Raw genomic sequence first — 24,050 nt, 5'->3', positions numbered from 1 at the left:
AATAGGGTAGCAGTGTAAAACCTGCGCCGGCTCCGTATAACGGGTTTCAATCTTCAGGTGATAGATAATTGAAGTTTCAGGGATATCTGCTGTGAGTATATTTAGTCAAGCCATTCAAGCATAGTGGTGTACTGTATACATTGGAGCCGGTGGCCCGGTGGTTTGATCCTTTTGTAGTGCTCACATTTGACATATAATGTCAAGTAAATCGTCCTATATCCAGATCCACATACTACATAGTATATCTCAACCCCCAATGATTGCTATTTGAACTTGTGAACATTGTACATGGTGATGTATAGCCCAGGAATAAGCCGGCAGCTCAATGGTATCCTAAATCTCGTACTCCGATTGAAGTATTAAATCGTAAGCGTTCAAGATGATCGAGATGATAGGACAAATAATTTGGCTTTTCATCGGGATTCACCTAACACAGAAGTTGTACGAATGACCCATTGTAATCACACAACAAACGCATTTTTGTTACACAATCAAGCCTTGAAAGTTTCTTTTGCATGCGCTCAGGAATTTATATGTATGTATATACTAATCTAGAAGTAAGAAGCGCAATTTCCATAAGACATGAGCGGAGAAAGCAAAATCCTTATATTCGACGCAAGAAACTGAACAAGTTCTACAAAGGATTCTCATGTTGTGATAATATCTAGCTTCTTGTTGTGAAGATAAATCATACTTGATTGGTAATGATGATCACTCCTTGGGCTGGCTGAGAAGTTCTCGTACTTACAGAGAGACATGGAGCTCAGGGGAAATGCTGAAATGATTGTAAGACATTTTTCGTCAAACCCTGGCCAACGTGGAGGCTCGTCCCCTACCCGCACCCGATTCGGTTTCTGGCATGAAGTTCAAGAGTTTTCAACAGGGAAGTCGAAGCATCCCGACGGAAAGGGCCAGGCTTCGGCCTGGCCCGGCATCCACCCGTTGATGTTGATGAAGCTTATGTAAATGTTGGTTGGGGGTTAAATCCGCGCCGATGATGATTAAGATGCAAATTCACAGGGGGAAAACACAGGAGTCAGGGATTGTGTGACTTAGAACATGGATTTATATGAGAACGAGGTAGGGTTAGAGGTCAGCTATGCCAGTAATCATCGGTCACTAGACCCTTTTAATTATTGTGACTGAGGTTAATACAGATTTACTCCGTATCGCCCTACATACATGTCTGTACAGATAGATAGACTTAAGGCGGCAATGTGTGAGCTTCCGGCATCGTAAATTAAGTTTGATATTTAAGTTTCGCGAAATACAACACTGTAGTGGGGAAGGTGTAGGGCAGGAGCTTAATATCAGTCGGTGCGTACCCTAGTAGATCGAAACTGTATACTGAGTGGCGTGAAAGGAGGGGTTGGCCAATATGTTCTGGGCTGAATATATAAGGGGGGAATTGCGTGGAGCATTGAGAGAGAACAGTTTGCGAAAGGCCGGAAAAGTAGGCTTCGACATGCCTTGGATCTTGTACCGTTCCAATATTTTTCAATAATAGCATCATCGATTCTACGAGAACTGATGCGTCTTTGAACTTTTTGCTGAGAGATCCAAGGAAGTAGTTAAAAGTGCAGCACCAGTAGTCGCACATTATAGATGTACACACAAGGTATGAAGGCGCCCCGCACAGCTGTAAAAGGGGTTGTTTCGACCGGCCCATTGACTAACCATATGAGGATTATATTTAGTAGCAAATGCTCGTCGATTGATCTTTATCAAAGCCCATGCGTTATCTTCCCTCGCACCTGATTTGTGGCGCACATTGAATACGCTTGTTTGCTTTCAAAATAGAATTGCTGGTGCGAATAATGAGCGTAGGTGGGAGGGAGGCAAAGCAAATTCGACAGTGGATCTGGATGGCAGGATTTCCATTGTGATCCAATTGAAATATTCGAAGAGGGGAAGCATAGAAAAGGAGAGGGGTTGATGACGATGGAAGCCTCACTCTTTCTCACCGCTTAACGAATGCAGGGCAGGACATGGGTACCGAGGCTGTGACATGCACCCCTAGTCTGTTGCTTCTCTTGTGCATGCGTTATAATAATGAATAAATGAAACAGGCAACTTTGATATCTGGTGAGCAGGTGTCGATAACCAAATGATCGTAAGAATCTGGGCATAGACTGTTGGAGGGATCTACTGTTGCCTGACGTTGGCTGGAAGTATATATATATCAAGCAGATCCTCATCTAAGAATGAGCTTCAATCATCCGCTTCGAAAAGTTTCTTCCTGATCCTCTCCTGTATCGAACAATCCAACCTTCAGCCTTATATCACCAGCAAATAATATTCGCACCAAGCATACCGAACAGCTCCCTCTTCATCTCATCCACACCATCGAGACGCCTATTCACACCTTTCTCTCTCTCCCTTTCCAAATCTGCTGCTTTAATCACACTAAAATGGCAGTCATCGAAATTACTCCCATCGTCAACAACTGCTGCGTGCAATGCTGCAAAGAAGAGCAGTATGGCGATCACGACTATTGCGGTTGGTGTGAGGTTACAGATTGTCTTTAAGAGAAAACTATCATCTTGTCTTAGTGTAAGCTGATAAAATTACACACAATGACATGGGGACGATTATCTGTATGCTTTAGAAATCCCCTCGACAGAACCAAGTGGGGGTTACCTCTTTTGGGAAATAATGGAATTATGGCATCGGAGCATAGGCGCATGGGATACAACCCGATTATCTGGGTTGAGACGGACGGTATGGGTTATTTGGCATGGGTTGAACTCGGGAACAGGATTGGCTGATGATGATGTGCTACTTGCACGTTTGTTGGATTATTTTTGGTACCGAAACTTTCGTTAAGGTAATTCATATGTGCTTAAGAATGGAAGATGCCAAGTGTCGTTGGAATTAATTTCCTTGTTCCTGCGTGTCTGTAATGTGGTTTCTTTTCTGAAAGTTTGATTCATGTGGCTTTTGTGAAACCCTGTAAGATAAATGTAAAACAAACGAGGCTGTGTTGCAAATCTTCTCGCAAATTGGTAAAAGTCTTTCCATGGAAGAAACCTGGCCAGTCGTGATAGCCAAAATGTGATGACAGTTACATTGCATCCAAGACTTCTGGAAAGCTGATGAAGGCTGTCGTGAAACCCTCAAAGGTGGTCAGACCGCAGCTCATATAAGAGGCGCTTGTCACACAATCTGAAAAGTTCTAATTTCTTCTGCCCGAGTACAGAACTTTCAGCCCACTCGGAACCAGCATCCTAAGCAATAAATATTGTACTTTTCAGGAATCCTACGGTTTTCCTCTCTATGCTTGCATGTGAAGTGCGACGTGGCAGTTTGACACATCCTTCTATCATCTTGTGATTGATCCCAGCGAACTGGAAGATTTGAATGCCCAGCAGAAGATTATTAACCACATGAAATACGAGCTATACGTGATTCTAATGACACAATGAAGGGCTTTGCGGTGGCTGCAGCAATTAAGAGCTTGGCGTAAGAAAGTAGGAAGAGTATGACAGGTAAAGTTCGGTATGCTGACTGCCGACACCCGATGCAAGAAGAAAAAGATGAAGAAGGAATGTTTTGGGACGAATACCGTTGAAATACAACGTTGAATCATTCCAGTTTGGAGAGTGGCGTGATAAAAGAGGACATAGCGTATCCAAAAACGGAACGAGCGAGATGGAAATGGAAGTGACCAACGGTTCAATGGCAGAGAATTCGAAAGTGGCGACAGGACACTTCAAGTAGGTAAGAAACTTCAAAGTGGTATGAAGTCGTTGTTTGAAAGATGTTGAGGGAGAGAAGAAAAAGAAAAAATCGACAGCAAAAGTGTTACTCATTTCATCATGTCATTAGCGTTACTTACTATATTGACCCATTTCTTTTCACCAAAGCTAGCGATCATATGATCAATCGAAAATGTTATTAAGTGCTATTATTCATTATTCCCATCTCAGTATACCTATATGATTAACAACCTATTATCCGTACAATGCCAAAGTGGGGGCTTTCATTTCCTAGCCACATTATATCCACCTTCTGAGAATCTACGCGATCCTACGAAGCAAATGTGGTACTCTTCACAGTTCGGCTCGAGTAATCACCTTGAGCAACTCTGGCAATTACTGTCCCAGTGGAAGATACCTTTATCGTATTTGAATACAGAGTATACGCTCCGGCGGTACCAAACGAAGTCAACGTTACGTTTTGCTGTACAATCTTTGGGCTTATAGTCCCTTCTTCCTCCGTGGGAACATACAAAACAGCCGTCATATATTCATTACCACTGGCAGATGTTAATGCAGCGCTTTTTACAATGATAGATCCACTGCTTGAGTCGAAGGAAGATTGTGCCGGCAAGACAAAAACGTTGTCATTGACTGGATAAGACACGTTGTTGGAAGACAAAGATGTCGTCCCGGAAGCAATCGTACTATTGAATGGCCAATAGATAGTCGAGCCGAAGATAGAAGTTCCAGTACCGGATGAATTACTGCTAGTGCCGGTGGAGGAGTTTCCAGTGGAAGACGTTGTGCTATAAGAGATATTTTTTGGAGGCCGGATGGTCGTGTAGAGATTTGGATAAGTCCTGAGATAGAAACATCTCCAGACAAGGACATATCCATCATCACGTCCACTGCTTTCCATTCCATAGGGTTGACTGCATCAGAGAGAGTTACTGTACTGTGTATAACTTCTATCATTTTCTCAAACAACGAGTTGCATTTCGTTTGAAATGCTTTCTCCTCTGACATACTTTGAATGGCTGCATTGTTGTCAGATGTATACAGACGATAATCTGATCGATCTGCCACATTTGCCGCTGTACATAGCGGACCTCCACGACTTACATTACCGTTCAAATATTCATTGATATTATTTGGATCCAAAACACCGGGAGTCGAGTCGAATGGCTCACCTTCATCGATATTAGTTGCTGTCACAAAAGAAGAGTTGACAACATTTGGAGTGTCATAATTGTGAACACGGCCCAATGAATGTCCACATGCTGTTAGAGTGATGGCTTCACTGGCATGAAATACAGCTGCTGCAAATTGAGAAAGAGTAGTGTTCAAATCTGTTGCCGGTCCCGGTACACCAGCTCGACCTGCCGACGTTGCATCAATTCGGCCGACGTGTAATCTTGTTCCCGAACTAGAACCACCGCATTTCCCAACCGATGCGGCAACTGCTAAAGCTGCGATGTCACTCATGCTTAGATACGCGTTCACCGTCTTTTGAATGATCAGTATTTGACAAACATGAACCATGAAGTCTTAGATGAATCGTACTGGCTTGAAGAAAGTCAAGAAATCGTTCACGAAAAGTCCATGATTTTCTCCGCGAGTGCTTTCAAAGCCAGGTGGTGCATCCATACCACTTTATAAAGTCAGCTAATGCTCTTAATATATACTAGTCAGAACAACATACCCTGTACCAGTAGCAGTGTCTGCTGTCACAAATTCATGAAAGGCAAATCGAACCCATTGAGCGGAAGTTTGCTCTCCTTGGTTACTAGACCCAAGTGCATAATTCAGAAATGACGATACACCCTTCAAAAGCCCATTCGAATTGGTCCCATCATTGCCGACTTAAATATGTTCCATTTCTTCCATCATATTTCTCACGTCTATACCGGTGATACAACTTTGTCAAAGTCTCAGTCCCGATGAACTATGAAAACTTCCATTTAAGTTGCAACTACATCATCTGTGGCATCCAAATATCAACGGTGTCATAGCCATTCAATATGTCGATCCCATTTTGATCAATTGAAAGCTAGCTAGTCGTCAGATGAGATGGTTCGACGCCGTCTCTATGGCCACCTCGACCAAAAACCGCTGCCAATTTTAGCATTTGAAACGCAGCGTACACATCGCCACAAATTGCTTCAAACTGTCAGATAGGATGATCTTCATGAGCTTTTCGGTGATTTGAGTCGATGATCCCGAGAGGTCAATTTCATACTCGTGCATGACTGGGAACACACAACTGCCCAGCTCAGACTGGCGTATGAAGCAATATGAGAACCTTTGGTTGACATTTTAATATCGCGTTTCTAAGCAGCTCACACTCATCGTTACCACTATAGGCCGCTCCAGAAAGAAGAATATAAGGGTTTTCATAGTGTTGGTCAAAAGGAATCTCTGTCTGTGGATCATTTCACCAGAAGAAGGGACGTGAATGTTTGTCTCTCTCCTGAGACTCTTTCTCGAAATTAACTGACGGCAGAATATCCGAGTCGGAGTTATGAAGATCCGCTACGCTCAAAGCATGCTTGGCTTTGCAGATGATGGCCAAGATGGAGCCGTTGGCAAAAGTATGCATGGCATGACCCTTAAACTTTTCGACCAGCACTACGGCGCGTATGGATATCGACGCTGAAGTCAGAGGGTTTTATGTAGCACCGACCAAAATTATGTCTCGGTTTGACTGAATTTCATATGTAGGCGAGGTAGGCTCGTAGGATAATATGTTGAGGCTCATCCCACATTTTAGTTTAGTCTAACCTCAAGATCAGCAAATATAAACTTTACCATTGGTTCATCCAACATGAGTTCGGAAAGGGTCTTCCAGAGCTTCTTATCAAAAGTTGTAAGCTAAGCCAAACATATCAGGGTGTCTGCAAAGTCAAAATATCTTGATGAACGTATTCCAACGGGAACGCATTCATGCCAGACGTATCTTACCTCAATTACTTACAAATACATCTTGAACATGGGAATTATCAAGAACTCCTTGTGGGTAGTATAGCCCAGTAATAACGCGGAGCTCTATGACCCACACACTTCCCGCACAAAACCATCATCGCGTTTATGTTAACATTAATGAGTCCGTACGACGCGCGTCTCCCTACGCCAAGTAGGTACTGCAATATCAAAGCTATTGATGCTTTGCGGACACCCGATGATATCTGCTGTCGCTCTGCCTGCACTAAGATAAGAATAGCTTGATGAGAATTCTTGATCATGTGCCTCTCTTTCGAAAGTAGTGAGCTCATAAGGTACTTTCCCTTCGAGATGGAAGACCAAATTATCACTACCTTCGTAGGACCCTGCATAGTACCTTCTTGTATAGAGTTGCGCAGTTTCCAGTCATCGTTCCCAGCTTCAAATGATCTCATCACATGACCGTTTGGTGAAAGAGAGGGGATAGAATAATCAGCTGACAGTGTATCTACTGACGTTCTTGATTCATGTATATGTTCATACTTTGTAAATTTACATTTTCTATACATTTTAATGTCGACACCTAATGTCATCAATATCGATATATGTGTGGTGCAATCTCTTGCGCTAGCGTGATGTTGAAGAATGGAATAATTTGTTTTTCGTGTCATAACACAGACTCAGGTCGGTATGGTATTATCATCGTCGGGGTGAGAGATAAGTGTTTGGTAGGTTGTAGTTTATCGAACTAGAATCTCAACCTATATCGAGGATTTTGTGCTTGTAAAGTTTAGCCGTTATGATCTTTTGTACCATTCTGTATTGATACAGTTCGAATAAATCACTGAACTAGAGCGGAGTGTAAACAAATTTGTATTAAATGTGGTTGGATCATTGAAGAAGGTCACTTGAATCAGTTCAGAAAGATTTGGCACAATACCAATTTGTTTTGGTAGTGGTCATTACACAAAGTTTGCGAAAATGCTTTAATTATTTTAATGTATTCCGAGAAACAAACAAACAATAATCAGCTTAGAGGCCCCTCGCTCGTTAAGGGCCATCCACTGTAGCGAATCAAGTACAAAATCATTCAAACGATACAACTATAAAAGGTATATCCATCCATCTGCAATACAATATAATCAACATAGACAGCCTTCGCTCACTTAGGACCATCTATTGTAACAAATTAAAAACAAAACCATCCAAATCCTACAGCTGAAGGAAATACATACATAGAAAGATCAAGGACTGATTCTACTCTTCGACGAACGATACGATATTTCTCGGCTTTCAACCCAGGGTGATTGGGAGCCATTTCGAGACCTAATTCTACCTTCTCCAAAGCCTTATCAATGCTCCATCGGTCTCCCCTGCGTACTTCTTCCCATAGCCTGAATGAAACGGCTTCCATGAATATGTGATCTACAATTCGCTCTGGATTTGGAATGAAATTGGGGAATGATAAAGGAGCTTGACCTTGTGATGACATCTTGTGAATTATGTCACACGCATCGCTTGCGTGTTGACCCAAGCCATTATCTATGAGATGGCGCATATCCGCAAGAGCATTTTGTGCACGATGGTAGCATATTGTGGAGTAAATTTCGGCTAGTTGATCTTCAAATATTTGTCCTTCGATTATTTGATCCTCAGGCTCTAGTCCTTCCTTTTTAAAAAGTCTGGCAACCGTCCTGTTGCGAAGGGAATTCATCAGAACTGAAATTTTGTAGTCGGCAAGCTTGTAGAATGCTTCGGCATACACGTATATACCTCGAAGATGATGGTCTCGTCCCTTTCTTATTATTTCTTCTAAGTCTTCTAACACGCTTTCAGTCGTGATAGAGGAAACGGCGGGAGGTCTCGTATTGCCGTGCTGTATATAAGATCCCGACAAGTCGTTGAATATATAAATTGGGCCTTCTTTGATAGTGGAGAATGGAGATAGAAGTGCATCTTCTTTGTTCTGTAAGGCCTGAATGGAAAATTGACTGCGACTGCCATCAAAGTATGCAGACCTGGAGACAAAAGGGTTTTGAAGTGTGACATCATGATACGAACGCATCTTTGTACATGTTGAGATGAACCATTGAGTCTGGTGGATAGCTTCGAGAAATATATTCATGTGACGATGCGATATGACTAAAGAATCAATCGAGTCTCGTTCCCATACACTTCTTCGCTCATCACAAGATACGCGATATCTTATGACACAGCCATCGAAAGAACGGTCTTCGGGCTGTATATCTGTTTTGATACAGATGACTGGCACTCGGTATAAACGAAGCATAGACTGGAAGTCGTTATTCAATCTTCTTCCTACCCCCGATAGTTGGACTTCGACGAAAAGATTCTTGGTCATCATAACGTATTTTGCTTCGTCGTGGATTTGATGACAAGTTAGCAATAGATTAGGGTTGAAATTCTTCTTATACACAGGGAGAGATATTGTGTCTAAGTTATCAAGTGGCTTGGGATCTTCGATATCACAAGTTACCATCTCGTAAATTTTATTGCGGATTTCGCCAGGAAGATCGAGGAAGCGAAAAACTCCACGGGGGGAGGTCAATGAAAGCCAAGCGGACATTGCGAAATAAGATGTGGGGTTTGAAATGGTTGAATTTTTGCTTTCTATTGAAGAATTTTATATCGAAACGATGTCGAGGTTTGTGATGACTTGATGTGTGGTTTAGATAGATTTATTCGAATTTGTGGAGGTAAAGGATTAAATTCGAAGTAATTGCAGAATCTCGTTAAGCGTAAGGAGATATTTGATATTGGCAATAGTAATTGTGATAGACTAGATGCAACACAATCGTATGTGATTGTGAAATGATTGGTAATAACGATAGTAATAGGGTGGATGTAATGTGAGTGTTGTGATATTCAAAGAGATCTTTGAATTGGTAATGATGATTGTGAATGTCACAACTATGTTGAATTGAGAAAAGAACTTGGTTCTGACTGGTGGTGATGATGTGGTATGTACGATGATGGAATATAATTGTGTATGAGATATACTTGAATGGATAATTTATTGAGAAATCTGATAAGTATGAGGCAATTATATGAGTTATGGTGTAGGATGTGTATGTAGTTGTGTTTCGATGTAGAAGCTGGCTGAAGGATTTCTTAAGTAGACTCCAGATTTCCATTTAGACTGACTAGTCCGGGTAATCTAAAAAAATTCTCCACCCCCGCAAAGTCTTTCGAGCTCTTAGTTCATATTCGAACATGCCAGATTTCGTTTTACATAACCCACAATAGATATGATTGCTCATGATGAGCGAATGGTTGTCAGAACCGGGTTTAAGAAATCTGAAAGTGGTAAGACGGCTTCAAACGGTTTGGTCTAGTGTAGGATAAGTCACGAATTTTGAAATCTCTGTTCTTACTTTCGATACTAAGAAGCTAAGATATACTAGAAACTCTCACAATTCGACCAGCCAATTAATCTTTGAGACATTATACGTCATTCAGATGAAAATCTGTCACTTTTGTATGAATAATTTAATTTAATAATTGACGACTATCAAGGCATCATAACCATTTTTGTAGATGGATTCTATTTTGAACTATATCTCGTCTGCACTTTAGCTTCTCCTTAGTTTCGCTTAGTTTGGGCCCGGTAAACACTAATCAATGTCAGGACTAATATGACAGAAGTGCACTCGGTAGGACTAGTATTGTTTCATTTGTGTTGTAATTTTCAATATCTTTGTATGCTTACAATTGAAATCATTCCATAGTGATTCAATAGAGAATGTGCTCCTCGTTTCCCAAATTTTGATCAATGATGTGAATTTCAGCGGGTTTTATTTTCACTTTGAATCATATTGAAGACTCTGGTCGATCATCTTCGTTTTTTAGACTTTGCTAGCAATTCATCTGGTAAAAATTAGGGTCTTCTGCAGTCTTCTTAACTATTTTCGATGGCATGTACATTTCTAATATTTGAATATGACCATACCAGTACCCTTATCCAGTCCAAGTGATTTATGACATCTTCTTACGACTGAAGTGACTGCTACGCTGTTTAATCAAATTCATGGTAAAAGGCAATCCAATTTACCTTATAGATTTTTTCGGGTTAAGATGATGTCTTTTGAAAGAATATGATATGCTTTTGGCGTACCCATATTGGAAATAAGAACAGGGATTGAAAGATGTGCGGGAATATATGTAGAAAACTTTGACTAGGGATGGAGAGTCCATGGCTGCAGAGAGAGCATTCAAGGTTCTTTAATAATGATGTAAAAGCTGCTAGAATTTTCAAAGTGTTAGTATATGAAGTTGAGCATCGACAGCAGCCAGGTAAAGCTCTTGAAATACAACACATCTCCGCATGCAGGCCATGATGGCGTTCATTGGTACTGCGGAGCATTCCCAAAGCGCAACCCAGATACCTCTATGTCCCCGTTTAGGATCAGTGAGATGACTTCATGTAACGAGAATACATTGGATATCAAGAGTGATTTCTATGATTGATGTCGGGCTTCTGGCGATACATCCCTGAGCGGCATATGAATTTATCATATAGACGAATCGATATCTCTATGCATATCAACATGAACTGACGATATTAAATCCAATTCCAGAGGTAGAGCAAGAAATTAGGGAGTCACCAACCTAGTTCCATAGCTAATCGTTAGCTTTGTTATGCAACTGTACCAAGTAATCACCCAGTCATCTTGATGGTCCTCTATCGCAAATTTTCCTCTCTATTTGGTGATATCACGGACTGTGTTCATTCATACTCGACTCGGAATCGGATCCTCATGACCCCAAGTGAATATCCAAAAGTCGTGATATGTACAGAATTTTCCCTTCTCCTCACTCTATTGAACAACTCAATTTTACTCCAGTTTCTATCTAAACAGCAATTAGTTAGCACTCATATGTTTTGATCCAGATTAAATGTTATACACTTGCTCTCTTCTTCGTAGAACCATAAATATATCGGTGGCTGCACATCGCTAATGCACAACCCCCTGTCCATGTTGTCTGGGCGGTTTGGGGGCACAATTGCTCTTACCAGGCACAACCTTTAACCGCAAGAATCAATAAGAAGTGAAGAAGCCCACATAATGAGCATCGTAAACAAATAAATAAATAAATGCCACATTCAAATGGCTCGCATTGCCGTCGAGATTGAAGGCGACAACCCTTCAGATCCCAACTTTCTTCCTAACCCCCCACGCTTCAACGTCGAATTACCACACACATCGTGCTTCACCGAAGACAAAAATGGTAGCCTCACGAGAAAGTTTTTCACGACCCCAGATGAACTCGCAAATCACTTGAAGCGCGCTATACCGCGTCATAAGGAGAGGAAATTGTATGTTTTGGAAGGGTTACCGATTGAATATGTACAGGTATTAGGTTCACACTTCAACATGGATGTGGATATCTTTGATTCGCATGCGATGAGAAAGAGCGGGCAATTGAATAAGCTGGAATTTTCTACGAGATCAGGGAATAAGGAGAAAGTTCGAACTTTTGCTCTGGACCATCCTGAGATTGCGGCAAACATTACCCCGCTACCCGAAGCCATTGAAGGGATTGTTGATGATTTCATGCTACCGTGTCAAACGATAGGCATCTCCAATGAAGGTTGGAATGGAATAAGTGTAAAATTATGTCACGTGACTTTGGTGTGCTTCCCCGAAGAAGATGGGAGTGAAACTTGTAAGATCATACTTTCTTTCAATTCAGGACATAAATTGATGGTAGTTATTTAAAGTATTACTGCTTCTTGAAAATCAGTCGTGGGCGAGAAGAGGCGCACAGTTTCAAACTGCGGGTTACCACAGTATTCTTGCAAATGCCCTCAAAAGTCTCCCGGAAGGAACGCAAAAATGGAAACCATCCCGAAAACATGACCCAGCTTTGACTCTAGCGGACGAGATTTTCAATTCTATAGAATCGCCAGGTGGTATCCTTGTTTGGGATGACCTCACAGAGATACTTGCTGATATCGTACTCAGACAATGGAAATTTGCCTTGTGCGAGGTAATTGAACATGCATGTGCATCTAGATTGATCCCTTATCACGAAATTCATCAAGTGTGTGATCTAATCGAGTCTAACATTTGGAGTTTGGATCGTACTGAGGCTTTCTGGGGCCCTCGTTTTGACGTTAGAATGGAAGGATTTAAAAGACTTTTGGAGAAAGCAAAGCGTTATGCAGGATTATTTGTGTGGGGGCAAATTGTGGAGGAGGGGCTTGAGACGAAGGCCAAAACCGAGATTGAGAGTGACAATGATGATGACGATGATAACACTTCCACGGCTTCGTCTAAGTCGGGAGTGCATATTCGTGGAGGAGAAACCTTAGATCTAGAAACCCGCCAAAGCATCAATAGAGTGACCTATCTTGGGGGTGTGTTGCTCCCGTTCTCCATAATTGCGGCAATATTTTCGATGGGTGGGAATTTTCAGCCGGGTGGAGATCAGTTCTTCATATTTTGGGTCATTGCTATTCCAGTATGTATACTCACAACAGTTTTAATATATGCAGATAGTATTCGGCGAATGACCTTGGAGCAATTCGCTCAACAGTACGGGTCTGCTGCAGTGACGGCAAAAGCTGATGATATGGTTACCTCATCAATTTCTGGCAGTGAGACCATTTCAGACATAGCGGGTATCAGAGAACGTCCTACGTCGCGTTTCCCAGGTATTTGGAATCCACGAAGAGCTGCTTCTCCCTCCAGTGTTGGCTATACAGATAGCGATAGTGATAGCGATGATGGTTCATCCTCTACAGACAGTACTCGGCTGCCTCCAGGTCTATCCATAGACGGCGATTTATTAGTTCGCAGGAAAAAGAAAAAGGTGCCAAGATCGTGGAGTTGGCGATTTTGGAGGCGGAAACCTCTGAATCGAAAATTAGATCCGGAAAACGTCTTGCCATCTCCTACACATTCGGATCATAATTTATCTTCACCTTCTGCACCTCCTCCACGTCCTCCACCTTCTCCGCCATCCGGATTTCACTCTGTTCCATCTCCGCCACAAATTACACCGGTGAAACCCATACTCGTTGGAAATAATCCTCCGGGGTCTCTTGCTTCCGGCCACTCTTCAACCGCCGGACCAGCTCCGCCAAAAACACCCCCAACCAGTCCTCCTCCGCCCGATCCTGACCTAATCATTCCTGACCAAACTATTCCTGAACCAATAGTCTCTGAGCCAAGCTGGGGTTCTTGGGGAACTCCTTCAAAGAAAAAAGGCAAAAAGAGCAAACGCAAGAAGACAATCCTAAATGATGAATTCGATAGCCCAGACCGTTCGCATCTAGCCAGTTCTCCAGCACATCCGTCTATACCAGACCCTGCAGAGATACCACTACCCCTGTTGGATTCAGATTCGGATGATTGGCGAGAGCGAGACAGCTCTGAGGGCATATACCCTGAACGATCTCCATCTCCAGGTTGTGCAGACTCGGATTATGCCACAGATCGTGAACGCCGTTCTTTAGAAAGACGCATGAGAGAAAGTGACGACTGGGAACTGACTAGAAGAGGAAGCAGAGAACGTCTAGGTAGTGGAGATATATATGAGCGCATTGTTGAGCGAGAGGTCATTCATCATCGCCGGCACCGATCTGAGCATTCTGTAACGTCTGAGGAGAAAAAACAAGTAATCGAAAGAACGACTGAAAAGCTTGTCGAAAAGCAGGAAAGAAAACATGCGACAGATGATATCGTAAAGGATGATGACGATGTTCCGGAAGACCGAGGAAGACAACGAAGGCGATCTACAACACGACGGGTCCATCATGGAACTTATTATGATTATCCAAGGCGGCCAATTCCCAGCATAGATCCTACTGAGATACCATTGCCACCATCACCAGAAGATCTATCAGAGGAGGAACGCATTAGAACGGAACTAGAGAGAGAGAAACTCGAATACTTTGAGGAGTTGAGGCGAAAAGAACGTCATAAGAGAATGGCGGAGATGGAAGAGAAGTATGCAAAAAAACGAGCAGAAGAGGAACATGCAAAGAGGCGGGCAGAGGAGGAATATGCAAAGAGACAAGCGGAAAAGGAATATGCGAGAAAAATAGCCGAAGAAGAATACAAGAAAAAAGCTGCAGAAAGTAAAGCTGCCAAGGGAAAAGATCGAGGCTACTCCCCTGTGGCATCCGATGACAAGGGAGCAAAACCAGCGATAAAGTTCAAGGACGCTGTGGGAAGGAAATTCACTTTTCCGTTCCATTTAGTATCTACATGGGCTGTATGTCAATTGCTTTTATTTTTATTTTTCAACTAATCCTCATTGTTTCTTGACACTTGCATAATTCCTCGCTGACTACTATCATCTTAGGGAATGGAAGAATTAGTAAAACAAGCCTTCCTTCATGTCGATGTCATTGGTCCTCACGTCAATGATGGTCACTACGATCTCATTGGCCCCACAGGCGAAATTATCCTCCCTCAAGTATGGGAATCAATTATTGAGCCTGGTTGGTTGATAACTATGCACATGTGGCCAATGCCGGAGCCGCGAAGGCAAGCACCCGCGCCTATGCCTCCTAGACCAGGACATCCCGGTAGCTTTCCACCACCTCCTCCACCACCTGGATTTACGGCAACCCAGCCCGGTGGCCTGATGAGTGGACCTACTCCGAGAATGAAGAAATCTACGCAGAGTGAAACTATGGGCTGGATGGCAGGAGCACGTCACTCGAAATCTCGCAATAAACAGAAGTCGGCACCGATACGACTTGGGCCTCCTCCACCGCCTTCGTTCCCTTGGGCCCCTCCGCCGCCACCGGCATCTGGAAGACGAGGATCTGATACGGTCGTCATAATAGAGGAACTGCCACCAAAAGTTCATAGAAGACAAACGGGTATGAGCGACAGACATAGACACGGAACAAGCGGCGGCATAATTGGGGGAGCAGCAAAGCCTAATGAGGAGTTGGGGTGGGTGAGAGCCTTGGGAACCATTGTTGGTGTGAAGCCGGGGATACAGGTGAAGAAACGGAGTGGTGGAAGTAGTTCATCGTCGAGTGTTTGATGGAGCATTGATGAGATGACTGGCCGCTCGTAAATTTGGGAATGTGGTGTTGCATGCTTTGTCCATGTAAATTGAGAAGCTAGGGCCTCAATGGTTGAATGCGTGCCTGCACTTGCAGATTTGATTATAGTTATGTCATTACAAAAGGGTGAAGTTCTATTGGAGGATGTTCATTGCATGTATTTATTCTATGTACAGACTCTACTATACATTCTTTGGCTTCGAATCTTTAGGTAGAGCATTACTTTTGAGGTGGCTGTTGGGTGGTTGGGGTACCACTGTCGCGCATGAAATATGTCCATTGCCCCTCGACAGGCTTCTCCTCGAGATCCTCCCATCTACAATTTTCAATTAGTCACGAAGGATCAAAAGAAGTTTATATATTTCACTTACACTTTGGCCTTCAATAAGACATTAGTGAGGGTCAATTCGCCCTCGGCAACCTGAATGACCTCCTCGATCAATCCAGCACCAATCTTATTCTCGATTTCCTCGATTCTACCATCGCATGTCAGTTCCTCCACATCTCATCTTAAGCAGAAAAATCAAACTCACTGATCGACATTCAACGCAGGTTCGTTCTCCCAGACAACCTGTTTTTCATCCTCACCAGGTCTCTCTTTAGCCAAAACGCTTTGTCCCTTTCTTTCCTGTGTCGTCCTCACGCCCTCTAACTCTGCACTTCCTTCCTCTCCGTCCCACTCCTCCTTACTCCAATCAACCTCCTTTTCAATTTCCGACTGTACAAAGACCTTGCCTCCGGCGTTCAGTTTCTTATTTTTCCCCTGATCAAAGTGTATGCCACCCTCTGGGGTAGTGAAAACTTCTGGATGCGCAGCAAGAGTTTCTTTCGCCTTCGCTGCCCATTCTTCGTATCCAGCTGGCACAACAGATTGCACAATTTTCAGACGGTGGTTTGTAAGGGCCTCGGTAGATTGGCGGTACAGAGATGTGGAGGGGAATTCTTTCAATTTGTCGAGGGTAGAGGCGTAGAGGTAGAGTAGAGCGGAGCGGGGCGAGGGATGGGTATGGAGGCCAGTGAGACCAGTAGGTGTGTTAGCCTCGAGATATCTGGCAGGCTTAACAGCTGCAAATTGCCGTAATGTACGACGCATATTGGGCAACTTCAATGGGTGTATTAAACTGTCAATAGTCGTTATCTTAAGATAAATCGTGACGTTTGGGAATCTTGAGCTTTGGAGCTTCGGCAAGTCTTGGCGGCGAATTCATGCCGGGGTTTTAAGGTCTTTAGAAATTGGTGAAGTTCTATTGGTGAGTGGCTTTTGAGGGTGGCTCAACATTGGGCAGACAAAACCAATAAAATTTGTGGCTGTGCAATAGATCTAGTTGTGATCGTGATGTGAGTTTTTGAAATTTGATAAAACTGTATGCTTCGCCTCGTGATCACATTTCCATTGAACTGAGCAGAAGCTCTTTAAGATTTTTCCGCTTTTTGTTCTACATTACAAAACCAGCCACTTTTAACATGGTAGTACTTGTTCACACCAGTCATGTTTCTGGTAAAAGTGCTACTAAAACACCCAGTTCGATCTCCATCTCATGTCATGAAGCCATACGCCATGATATAAGAACCACTATGTACAGATATAAGCAACCACCAAAGAACGCCTCGCTCCTTAAAATCATGTCTTAGTGCAATACAGATATACACAAACACGGATACATCATCTCTTCCTTTTGCTTTTCCTATTGGAAGATTGTGCCCTAGATCTCTTCGTATCCGCCCCTCGAGGTCTCGTCGGTGTTCCCTCGAGGCCTTCATCGATTTCTTCGTCGTCCTCGGCTCCATCTTCCACGGTTGTGACAGTTGCAACACTCTGCTGCCTCGAACTCGATTCTGCTTTCGCCTTTCCCGCAGCTCTATTGGCACTCCTTCCCGCTCTGGTAGATTTTGGTGGCGAACTTTGTGCAGGTGGTGATGTTCTCGTCTCCGTTGTATCGACAGTACTTGCTCTCTCCTTTCCCCTCTTCCTTTTTCTGGTGGTTCCATGAACCTCGGGCTCTGGTGACTCTTTTGGTTCCGAAGTTTCCATCAATCTTGAAGGTGACGAATATGCTTCACTTAACTCTTCATCCGTTCGTTTCCCTCGCATGAAACACATCTCTCCATATTCCTCGTCGGGCAATGTAAAGTCAGGAAACCGATCTTCGGTATCCTCTTCGTAATCGAATGAATTTTCGCGATCGTCGATCACATCTAAATTGTAACAGGTTCGCAACTTCTCCCATATGCCAGGGATCCGAGTATGTTGTTCAACACGAGGATCATAACCGTGATTCCGTAGATGTTCTGAAAGTGCAATCATGCGAAAGTGTTTGTGCATACCTGAGTTCAGTGATTAATTCATCTGATCTGTTAAACCATGTATTTAAGACTGATTATCGACCTACCCGCTGGTTTCCACTTGACAATACCTTTGAACAATGAGGTTTCTTGTTCATCCGTCCACGGGTCTTTCAAGATATTATGGCTTGGTTTTAGTGGTTCGGCCTTTTTGGGAGTATCAATTGCCATGGCATCTTGGTCTTCAACGGGCGTCGAAGCAGCTCGTGTGCTTCCTTTCTTCTTTTTCGGTGGCATTTTGGCGGTATTATTTTTACTACCAAATAATGAATTGAAGGGTAACATCGAATCGTAACCAAACTCAGCCTCACCATCAGCCTTTTGCAATAACTACGCTAGCGGATTTAACGTCCGCCTAAACCGCAGACGCGTTGGAGCGCGTCAAACATCCACGACCCCCGCCTACGAGCACAGTACATTCATATCTCAGCTGAGATGATAAAAATGGATGACGAAAGAGATCCAGGAGATGTGTTTGCTATACCAGACCTTTGGGGTCTATCTAGATGTGTTGATGATGTAGTACAACCAAATAGTCTTTTCTCAGATCTTAGACTCCCTGGTTCGTTCTAACCATGTACGTGAAGTAAACAAATATACTGTGCTAATCGTTCACAGTCATTGACTTTAAACTACCAGACGTTGCAGAGCAGTGTCAACATGATGATTTGTTCTTCGGTATCCCGGAACTACCCATAGGCCCAGCAGAGCCAATTGTTTCTCCATCTCAATCTGGTGAACCTCTTGGCGACACATCCTGCAACGAACCGGTGGGGCCTGAGGAAGCTGAAGGCTTTGATATTTGGATGTTACAGGAGCAAGAGCCTTTACAGGAGCCTGTGAACTATCAAACATGGGATTCCTTTACCATCGAGCAATTCAATGAACCTCAAGCGGCTTATTTGACCGAAGCTGGAGCTCGAGTGTTCGATACCGCATTAGCTGCCGAAGACGATTTCTTGAATGCTGAAAATACTCTTCATCATGTGGTGGATTCGAAGATATTCGCTACCTCAGTCCTCGCACTGGGATTAGGTAGAAATTCGATGTTCTTCGCGTGGGATGTAGAGAAGCGTTCATTTTATGCGACCCTTCAGAAGTTCCGAGTCTCTGGTCACACTGCACAATCTCTCACCGGTTTTTTGGCTCCTTTTTATGAGTGCGGAAATATTACCAGATTTCTTCAGGACTTTGTCGAAAAGACTTATTCGTCAAACAAGTCACCAGGTCGAATCGCCATGGCGGAGTCTATTTCAACTGTTCTCGCAACAATCCAGTCACAGCTGAATGTAAGCGCTTCTGATTATGAGAGCATTTTACAACTGCAAGCATTGTTTCAGCCCGTTCACTCAGTTCTCACATGTTTCAAACGATTGGTGACGAAGACATTACCAAAGAAAAGTGATGAAGCAATACTGTCAACGCTTTTTGAAGAGATTCAACTTCTAGAACATAGGACAGACACTCTCCGAGATATTCTTCTTGAAATACTCTCGAGGGTATCAATACCTTGGCTTGAATTCACCGGTGAATGGCTTGGATTACAAAGAGAAGATGGCGTACCGCTAACCAAGGATGGTTCTGGGAAGAGCTTTGTAAAGGTCGACAACAAAGAATGGGTGGATGAAGCTGGTCTCGAATTGAATGAACCTGACTTTATATTGGACCTTGAAAGTGTTCCTTCGTTCATCCCTCTTGAAGATGCCCGAATAATGTTTGAAGTGGGTAGGAGCCTTCGGATTTTACGGACTCACCATATAGACCATCCTTTGTCGAAAATGGAAGTCGTGGAGTCGGTTGCACCACCAGCTCTTGAATGGAAGTATTCTTGGCAGGATATACTGGATGTAGAGACTAAGGCCTTGAAATACGAACAGGATTTGACAGCCGCGCTCCGAAAGTTCTCGGAAAATCACTCAACGACGGAACCCACAGCGACCGAGTCCAGGTACGAGCTTTACGATTTTGATCTGGATTTCTTCGGCCGACCCGAAGAAGAGATTCAAACTCGTGTTGTAGCTTCCATCAATCGATTGGACTCAAAATTAAAGGAGCCACTTACTCCTGTTAAGTTTAAACGTCTTTTACAGGATTGTCTTTCATTGGCTCCGGAGCCTTCGCGAGTGGATGAATCAATATTTTCCCCGCCCATTTCGCTGGCCCCCATACTCTCATTCAATCCAATCATTTCTGCGCAAGCTAGAGTGGTCAATGGTGTTTGCATGCAACTATTCTTCAAGTCTCATAAGTTACGAGATCATCTATCTCTCCAAAGAGATTTCCATCTGTTGGGAAACGGTGTTTTCTCAAGTCGACTCTCTCATGCACTATTTGATCCGGAATTAGAAAGTGCCGAGAGACAAAAGGGAGTGGCTTTGTCTGGTGGAACCATGGGTTTACGACTCGGCGGTAGAGACACATGGCCACCAGCGAGCTCTGAGTTACGACTTGCATTAATGGGCGTTCTCACTGAAAGTTATGCATCATATCAACCTGCGAATTTCTCTTCCATTGATAGCTATCTTCAAAGACAGAAATCTCTTCCAGGAGATCTAAGTTTTGCTGTTCGAGATATGTCCGAAGAAGAAATCAAACGGTGTATGGACCCAAATTCAATCGAAGCCCTAGATTTCCTACGGCTTTCATACAAACCTCCTGCGCCGTTGGAATCGATTCTGACTCCCATTATCCTCTACAAGTATGATCAGCTTTTCAAACAACTCCTTCGTACTCTCAGAATGCTATATGTTGTGTCGGCGCTTTTCCGTGATGCCACGGATAGGACATCCTCGTGGCAAAACATACATCCCTCTGCCCAGAAGTTCCGTATTGAAGCTCATCATTTCGTTTCTGCGGTCTGTGGATATTTCTTCGACACTGGAATCGCAACAACATGGGGTATTTTCCAGAGAAAATTAGATGAAATTGAAGCACGCATGGACTCTGGGAATTTTTCGCTCGGTCAAAACGAGGGGCTGGAGAGTCTTAGAGAATACCATGAACGTGTGCTCGATAAGATGCTATTTGCGTTGTTCTTGAGGAAGAGACAGAAACCAGTTATGCAACTACTAGAAGAAATATTCGGCCTGATCCTACGGTTCTCGAAGCACTCAAGAGAGAAGGCTTCGGGAGCAAAGCCAAATACGGGTAATGTAGGCGAAGATGAGAATATCCAAGTGATGTATGGAAAATTCAAAAAGAGAGTAGGAGTATTTGTCACTGTTTGTAGGGGATTGACGGAAAAGAAGGGGTACGGCGAGAAGACTTTCAATGCCCAAGCAGGAAGTGGGGGTTTGTTTGACGCTGCGGATCTAGCAGAAGAAAACACAGTTGGGCAACTGGTATTAAGATTAGAGATGTCAGGTTATTATATGAAAGGGGTATGAAGTTCTTGGGTGAGCTTCACAAATGACGATTATGGCAATGGTTATGAATACTATTCGTGATAGGAGACATAACATCAGAACACTTCAAAACATACTTTTTGGATGGACCATGTCATTTAGATTCTGCTCTACTATTTCAAGCTCCATCTTTAATATTAATCGAACCCATTTCAGTAGCGCACGTTCCGTTTTGCCATTCATGCGTGTTTAGGTACTCCACCTTTACGTAGAGACGAAATGGATCTTGCTCTTCTTGTCAGGAGCAATCTTGATCGAATCTTCTGATTGTGGTATGTCCCGTCAAGTCATCAGACTAAGCGGCCAGTATCGACTCCTATGTACTGGATATGCAGATCTCCTAGAAAGAACATCCTCATTGCGTTCGAAAGGACATTCGATTTTGGGATATTTCTACAGGATGGACAAACCCTGCAAAACAGATACGACACTACATGTTTTTCTTTTTTACTTCAATGCGGTACAAACGTTAGAAGCTAGCCAAATGTCACTACTGTACCGGATGAAGTCTACTTCGGCAGATGTTACGACGATACGCGGAGATGCCAAATTATTAGGCTTTCACATTGCATTTCAAAGAATTACAAGACACCTCATGATCAAGCCAAAATTTGGAATTATGGTTTGGAATCCACAGTCGTCTGGGGGTTAAAACATGTGACTGGTTGTGATCTAAATTTTGTGATATCTGTTGGACGGTAATGTTTTCGTCCCATCTGGCATACTTCTCTTCTACATACAGAATGGTATTGTGCATTTTTTCCACATTCTTCTTAAGGCCAAAATCGGAAAGCACGAGCGGCAGTACTGGAAAACGCCTTGATATATCGCGCTCATTGATCTGGTATCTTGATATTTGTATTATCATCATTCATTCCTCATGATCACATATTCTTTCTAACGTTAATTATGACATCCACTATTCCTGCCCAATTATCCAGTTTGAATGCTTCCTCGATCAAAAGCACAGTATTCATCTCCAGCCACTACAATATCTAGGGCCTCTAGAGGGATTTTCTTGCCCTCTGCCTAGCTTCTATACCGAGCTTTTCTGGAATGCGATCTTATCATCAATCGTACTCAATCTAACGCTTTCGACATGTTCTCTCCCTCTGAATCGAGGCCTATATGAGTATTTCTTCATCAACAAGAATACTGCAAGTCCGAACAAAGCTAGACCACCCACAATACAACCGACCGCAATACCAGCAACAGCTGATTTAGACAGCCCGCTGGAACCCGACGATGATGAGTCTGAGGTGGTAGACGATAAAGCTGTCGAGGATCCCGTTGACGTCGCTGTAGAGGTTGCAGATGATGTTGCGACAGAGGTCGCTATGCCCTCGGTAGAAGGACCAGTGACAGTAGCGTTGAAACAGGAGACGCTTGTGGTGAAATCACTCTCTTCTACGAAAGTCTAAATGTATCTCGTGATCAGTCCCCCGTAATGATGTGTTCAGTTACTTGTAGTTGGAATGCTTACAATATCTGCACAAGCATAAAATGTTTCGTTCCCACTTCCATCGTATGTTGAAGTGTATTCAAGCTGGATTGTTGCGTTTGTGCCAGCTTCAACATCAGATGGAGAATCTGGTGTAGTATAACACTGATGTCCGGCATCAAGTTCGGAGACCGTATGTAAAATCTGGGTAGTGAAATCCGATTGAGTGGTCGGCTCTGAAATACATTAGTCTTGGGAAGAAAAGCTGGGTGAGCTGTATCTTACTATCCATATATGCTATGCGAACGATGACATCCCAAGTTTCTCCGGAGGCCACAAGTGCAACTTTCCCTGAGTCTGTACGTTCAAAGCATGTTAATCATGACTAGGTTATAATTTTCAAGAGGATCATACCCAGAGGAAAATCTGTGCGGTTCCCAACCGTCCCATCATTTCTTCCACAAGGACTATTATTTTGCCAAGCAGCATACCAAGTACGTTGCTCTGGCCAAACGAACTCAACTGGACCGTTCGCCGTTTCTGCTTCCCCGGATACACGGTCGAGGTTGAAAATGAGACATGAAGCCAATACAGGAAGATATTTGAAGAGCATCTTGAAACAAAGTATCTTAAATGCTTGCAGTTGAAGAATAGCGGTCGACAATCATCAATACAAGAGAGAACTGGGTCATATATGCACGCACCTGAACCAAAAACTATTTCGGGTCCGAACCCGAAAGTCGTAGAGCTTGAAAATCAAGAATGAAAGCCTTCAACCACCTTGCTCTGAGTAATGGTTTCTATTCATTACGAAATACAGCAAGGTACCAATCATGAAAGCTCTTGGCCTTAACTCCATGGGAAAGTACGCATGTGAAAGTGTGCGTTTGAACTATGAGCACAAAATAGAGTCACAAGCATATAACGCTGCCAAGTGATACCGGTCGGAGTCGGGAACATTCACAAGATTTAACAGGCCATGTCAGACGTAGATAATAAGCTCTACAAGTAAAAGAAGCCATTGGAATGTAGCAGCAGGGTTCACATAGCAGAGTAGGCTGGTCTCCTTCTCCACTTTGATATGTGATTTGGTAAAATATTCATGCACGTCCCACTTTTTCGCGAAATTTTATATCTTATCTGATCCGAAATTTCCATCTAATCAGATG

At 43.2% G+C, this 24,050-nt stretch overlaps 9 protein-coding genes across 9 annotated transcripts; 3 read left to right on the top strand and 6 right to left on the bottom strand.

Annotated features, from left to right (window-relative positions):
- Positions 1–2,411: 2,411 nt before the first annotated feature.
- On the top strand, positions 2,412–2,768 carry Bfra_011414 (uncharacterized protein; the record flags this gene model as incomplete). The annotated part of the gene is made up of 2 exons (XM_037341741.1): positions 2,412–2,476; positions 2,624–2,768. 2 exons carry the CDS (start codon positions 2,412–2,414, stop codon positions 2,766–2,768), a joined length of 210 nt encoding a protein of 69 aa, XP_037194598.1.
- Positions 2,769–3,449: 681 nt separating this feature from the next.
- Positions 3,450–3,877, bottom strand: Bfra_011413 (uncharacterized protein; the record flags this gene model as incomplete). The annotated part of the gene is made up of 2 exons (XM_037341740.1): positions 3,450–3,728; positions 3,839–3,877. 2 exons carry the CDS (start codon positions 3,875–3,877, stop codon positions 3,450–3,452), a joined length of 318 nt encoding a protein of 105 aa, XP_037194597.1.
- A 152-nt stretch (positions 3,878–4,029) lies between these two features.
- On the bottom strand, positions 4,030–5,662 carry Bfra_011412 (putative l-ascorbate oxidase protein; the record flags this gene model as incomplete). The annotated part of the gene is given in 6 exon segments (XM_037341739.1): positions 4,030–4,633; positions 4,687–5,207; positions 5,265–5,352; positions 5,404–5,563; positions 5,601–5,646; positions 5,657–5,662. 6 exon segments carry the CDS (start codon positions 5,660–5,662, stop codon positions 4,030–4,032), a joined length of 1,425 nt encoding a protein of 474 aa, XP_037194596.1.
- A 2,168-nt stretch (positions 5,663–7,830) lies between these two features.
- Positions 7,831–9,228, bottom strand: Bfra_011411 (uncharacterized protein; the record flags this gene model as incomplete). The annotated part of the gene is made up of 1 exon (XM_037341738.1): positions 7,831–9,228. One exon carries the CDS (start codon positions 9,226–9,228, stop codon positions 7,831–7,833), a length of 1,398 nt encoding a protein of 465 aa, XP_037194595.1.
- Positions 9,229–11,770: 2,542 nt separating this feature from the next.
- On the top strand, positions 11,771–15,671 carry Bfra_011410 (putative tpr repeat protein oca3 protein; the record flags this gene model as incomplete). The annotated part of the gene is made up of 3 exons (XM_037341737.1): positions 11,771–12,329; positions 12,385–14,885; positions 14,976–15,671. 3 exons carry the CDS (start codon positions 11,771–11,773, stop codon positions 15,669–15,671), a joined length of 3,756 nt encoding a protein of 1,251 aa, XP_037194594.1.
- Positions 15,672–15,912: 241 nt separating this feature from the next.
- Positions 15,913–16,786, bottom strand: Bfra_011409 (putative nadh-ubiquinone oxidoreductase kda subunit protein; the record flags this gene model as incomplete). Its single annotated transcript, XM_037341736.1, has 3 exons — positions 15,913–16,009; positions 16,065–16,169; positions 16,227–16,786. 3 exons carry the CDS (start codon positions 16,784–16,786, stop codon positions 15,913–15,915), a joined length of 762 nt encoding a protein of 253 aa, XP_037194593.1.
- Positions 16,787–17,356: 570 nt separating this feature from the next.
- On the bottom strand, positions 17,357–18,273 carry Bfra_011408 (putative ct20 family protein; the record flags this gene model as incomplete). Its single annotated transcript, XM_037341735.1, has 2 exons — positions 17,357–18,018; positions 18,084–18,273. The coding sequence occupies 2 exons, from the start codon at positions 18,271–18,273 to the stop codon at positions 17,357–17,359; spliced, it is 852 nt and encodes a 283-aa protein (XP_037194592.1).
- Positions 18,274–18,471: 198 nt separating this feature from the next.
- Positions 18,472–21,422, top strand: Bfra_011407 (putative spc97 spc98 family protein; the record flags this gene model as incomplete). Its single annotated transcript, XM_037341734.1, has 2 exons — positions 18,472–18,598; positions 18,655–21,422. 2 exons carry the CDS (start codon positions 18,472–18,474, stop codon positions 21,420–21,422), a joined length of 2,895 nt encoding a protein of 964 aa, XP_037194591.1.
- Positions 21,423–22,476: 1,054 nt separating this feature from the next.
- Positions 22,477–23,494, bottom strand: Bfra_011406 (uncharacterized protein; the record flags this gene model as incomplete). Its single annotated transcript, XM_037341733.1, has 4 exons — positions 22,477–22,857; positions 22,924–23,117; positions 23,167–23,238; positions 23,296–23,494. The coding sequence occupies 4 exons, from the start codon at positions 23,492–23,494 to the stop codon at positions 22,477–22,479; spliced, it is 846 nt and encodes a 281-aa protein (XP_037194590.1).
- Positions 23,495–24,050: the final 556 nt, after the last annotated feature.

This window comes from Botrytis fragariae (genome assembly GCF_013461495.1).
Source record: "Botrytis fragariae strain BVB16 chromosome Unknown tig00000037, whole genome shotgun sequence".
Classification (NCBI taxonomy): Eukaryota; Fungi; Ascomycota; class Leotiomycetes; order Helotiales; family Sclerotiniaceae; genus Botrytis; species Botrytis fragariae.
The sequence above is the reverse complement of the archived record's forward strand: the minus strand, read 5'-3'. Positions and strand labels throughout refer to the sequence as shown.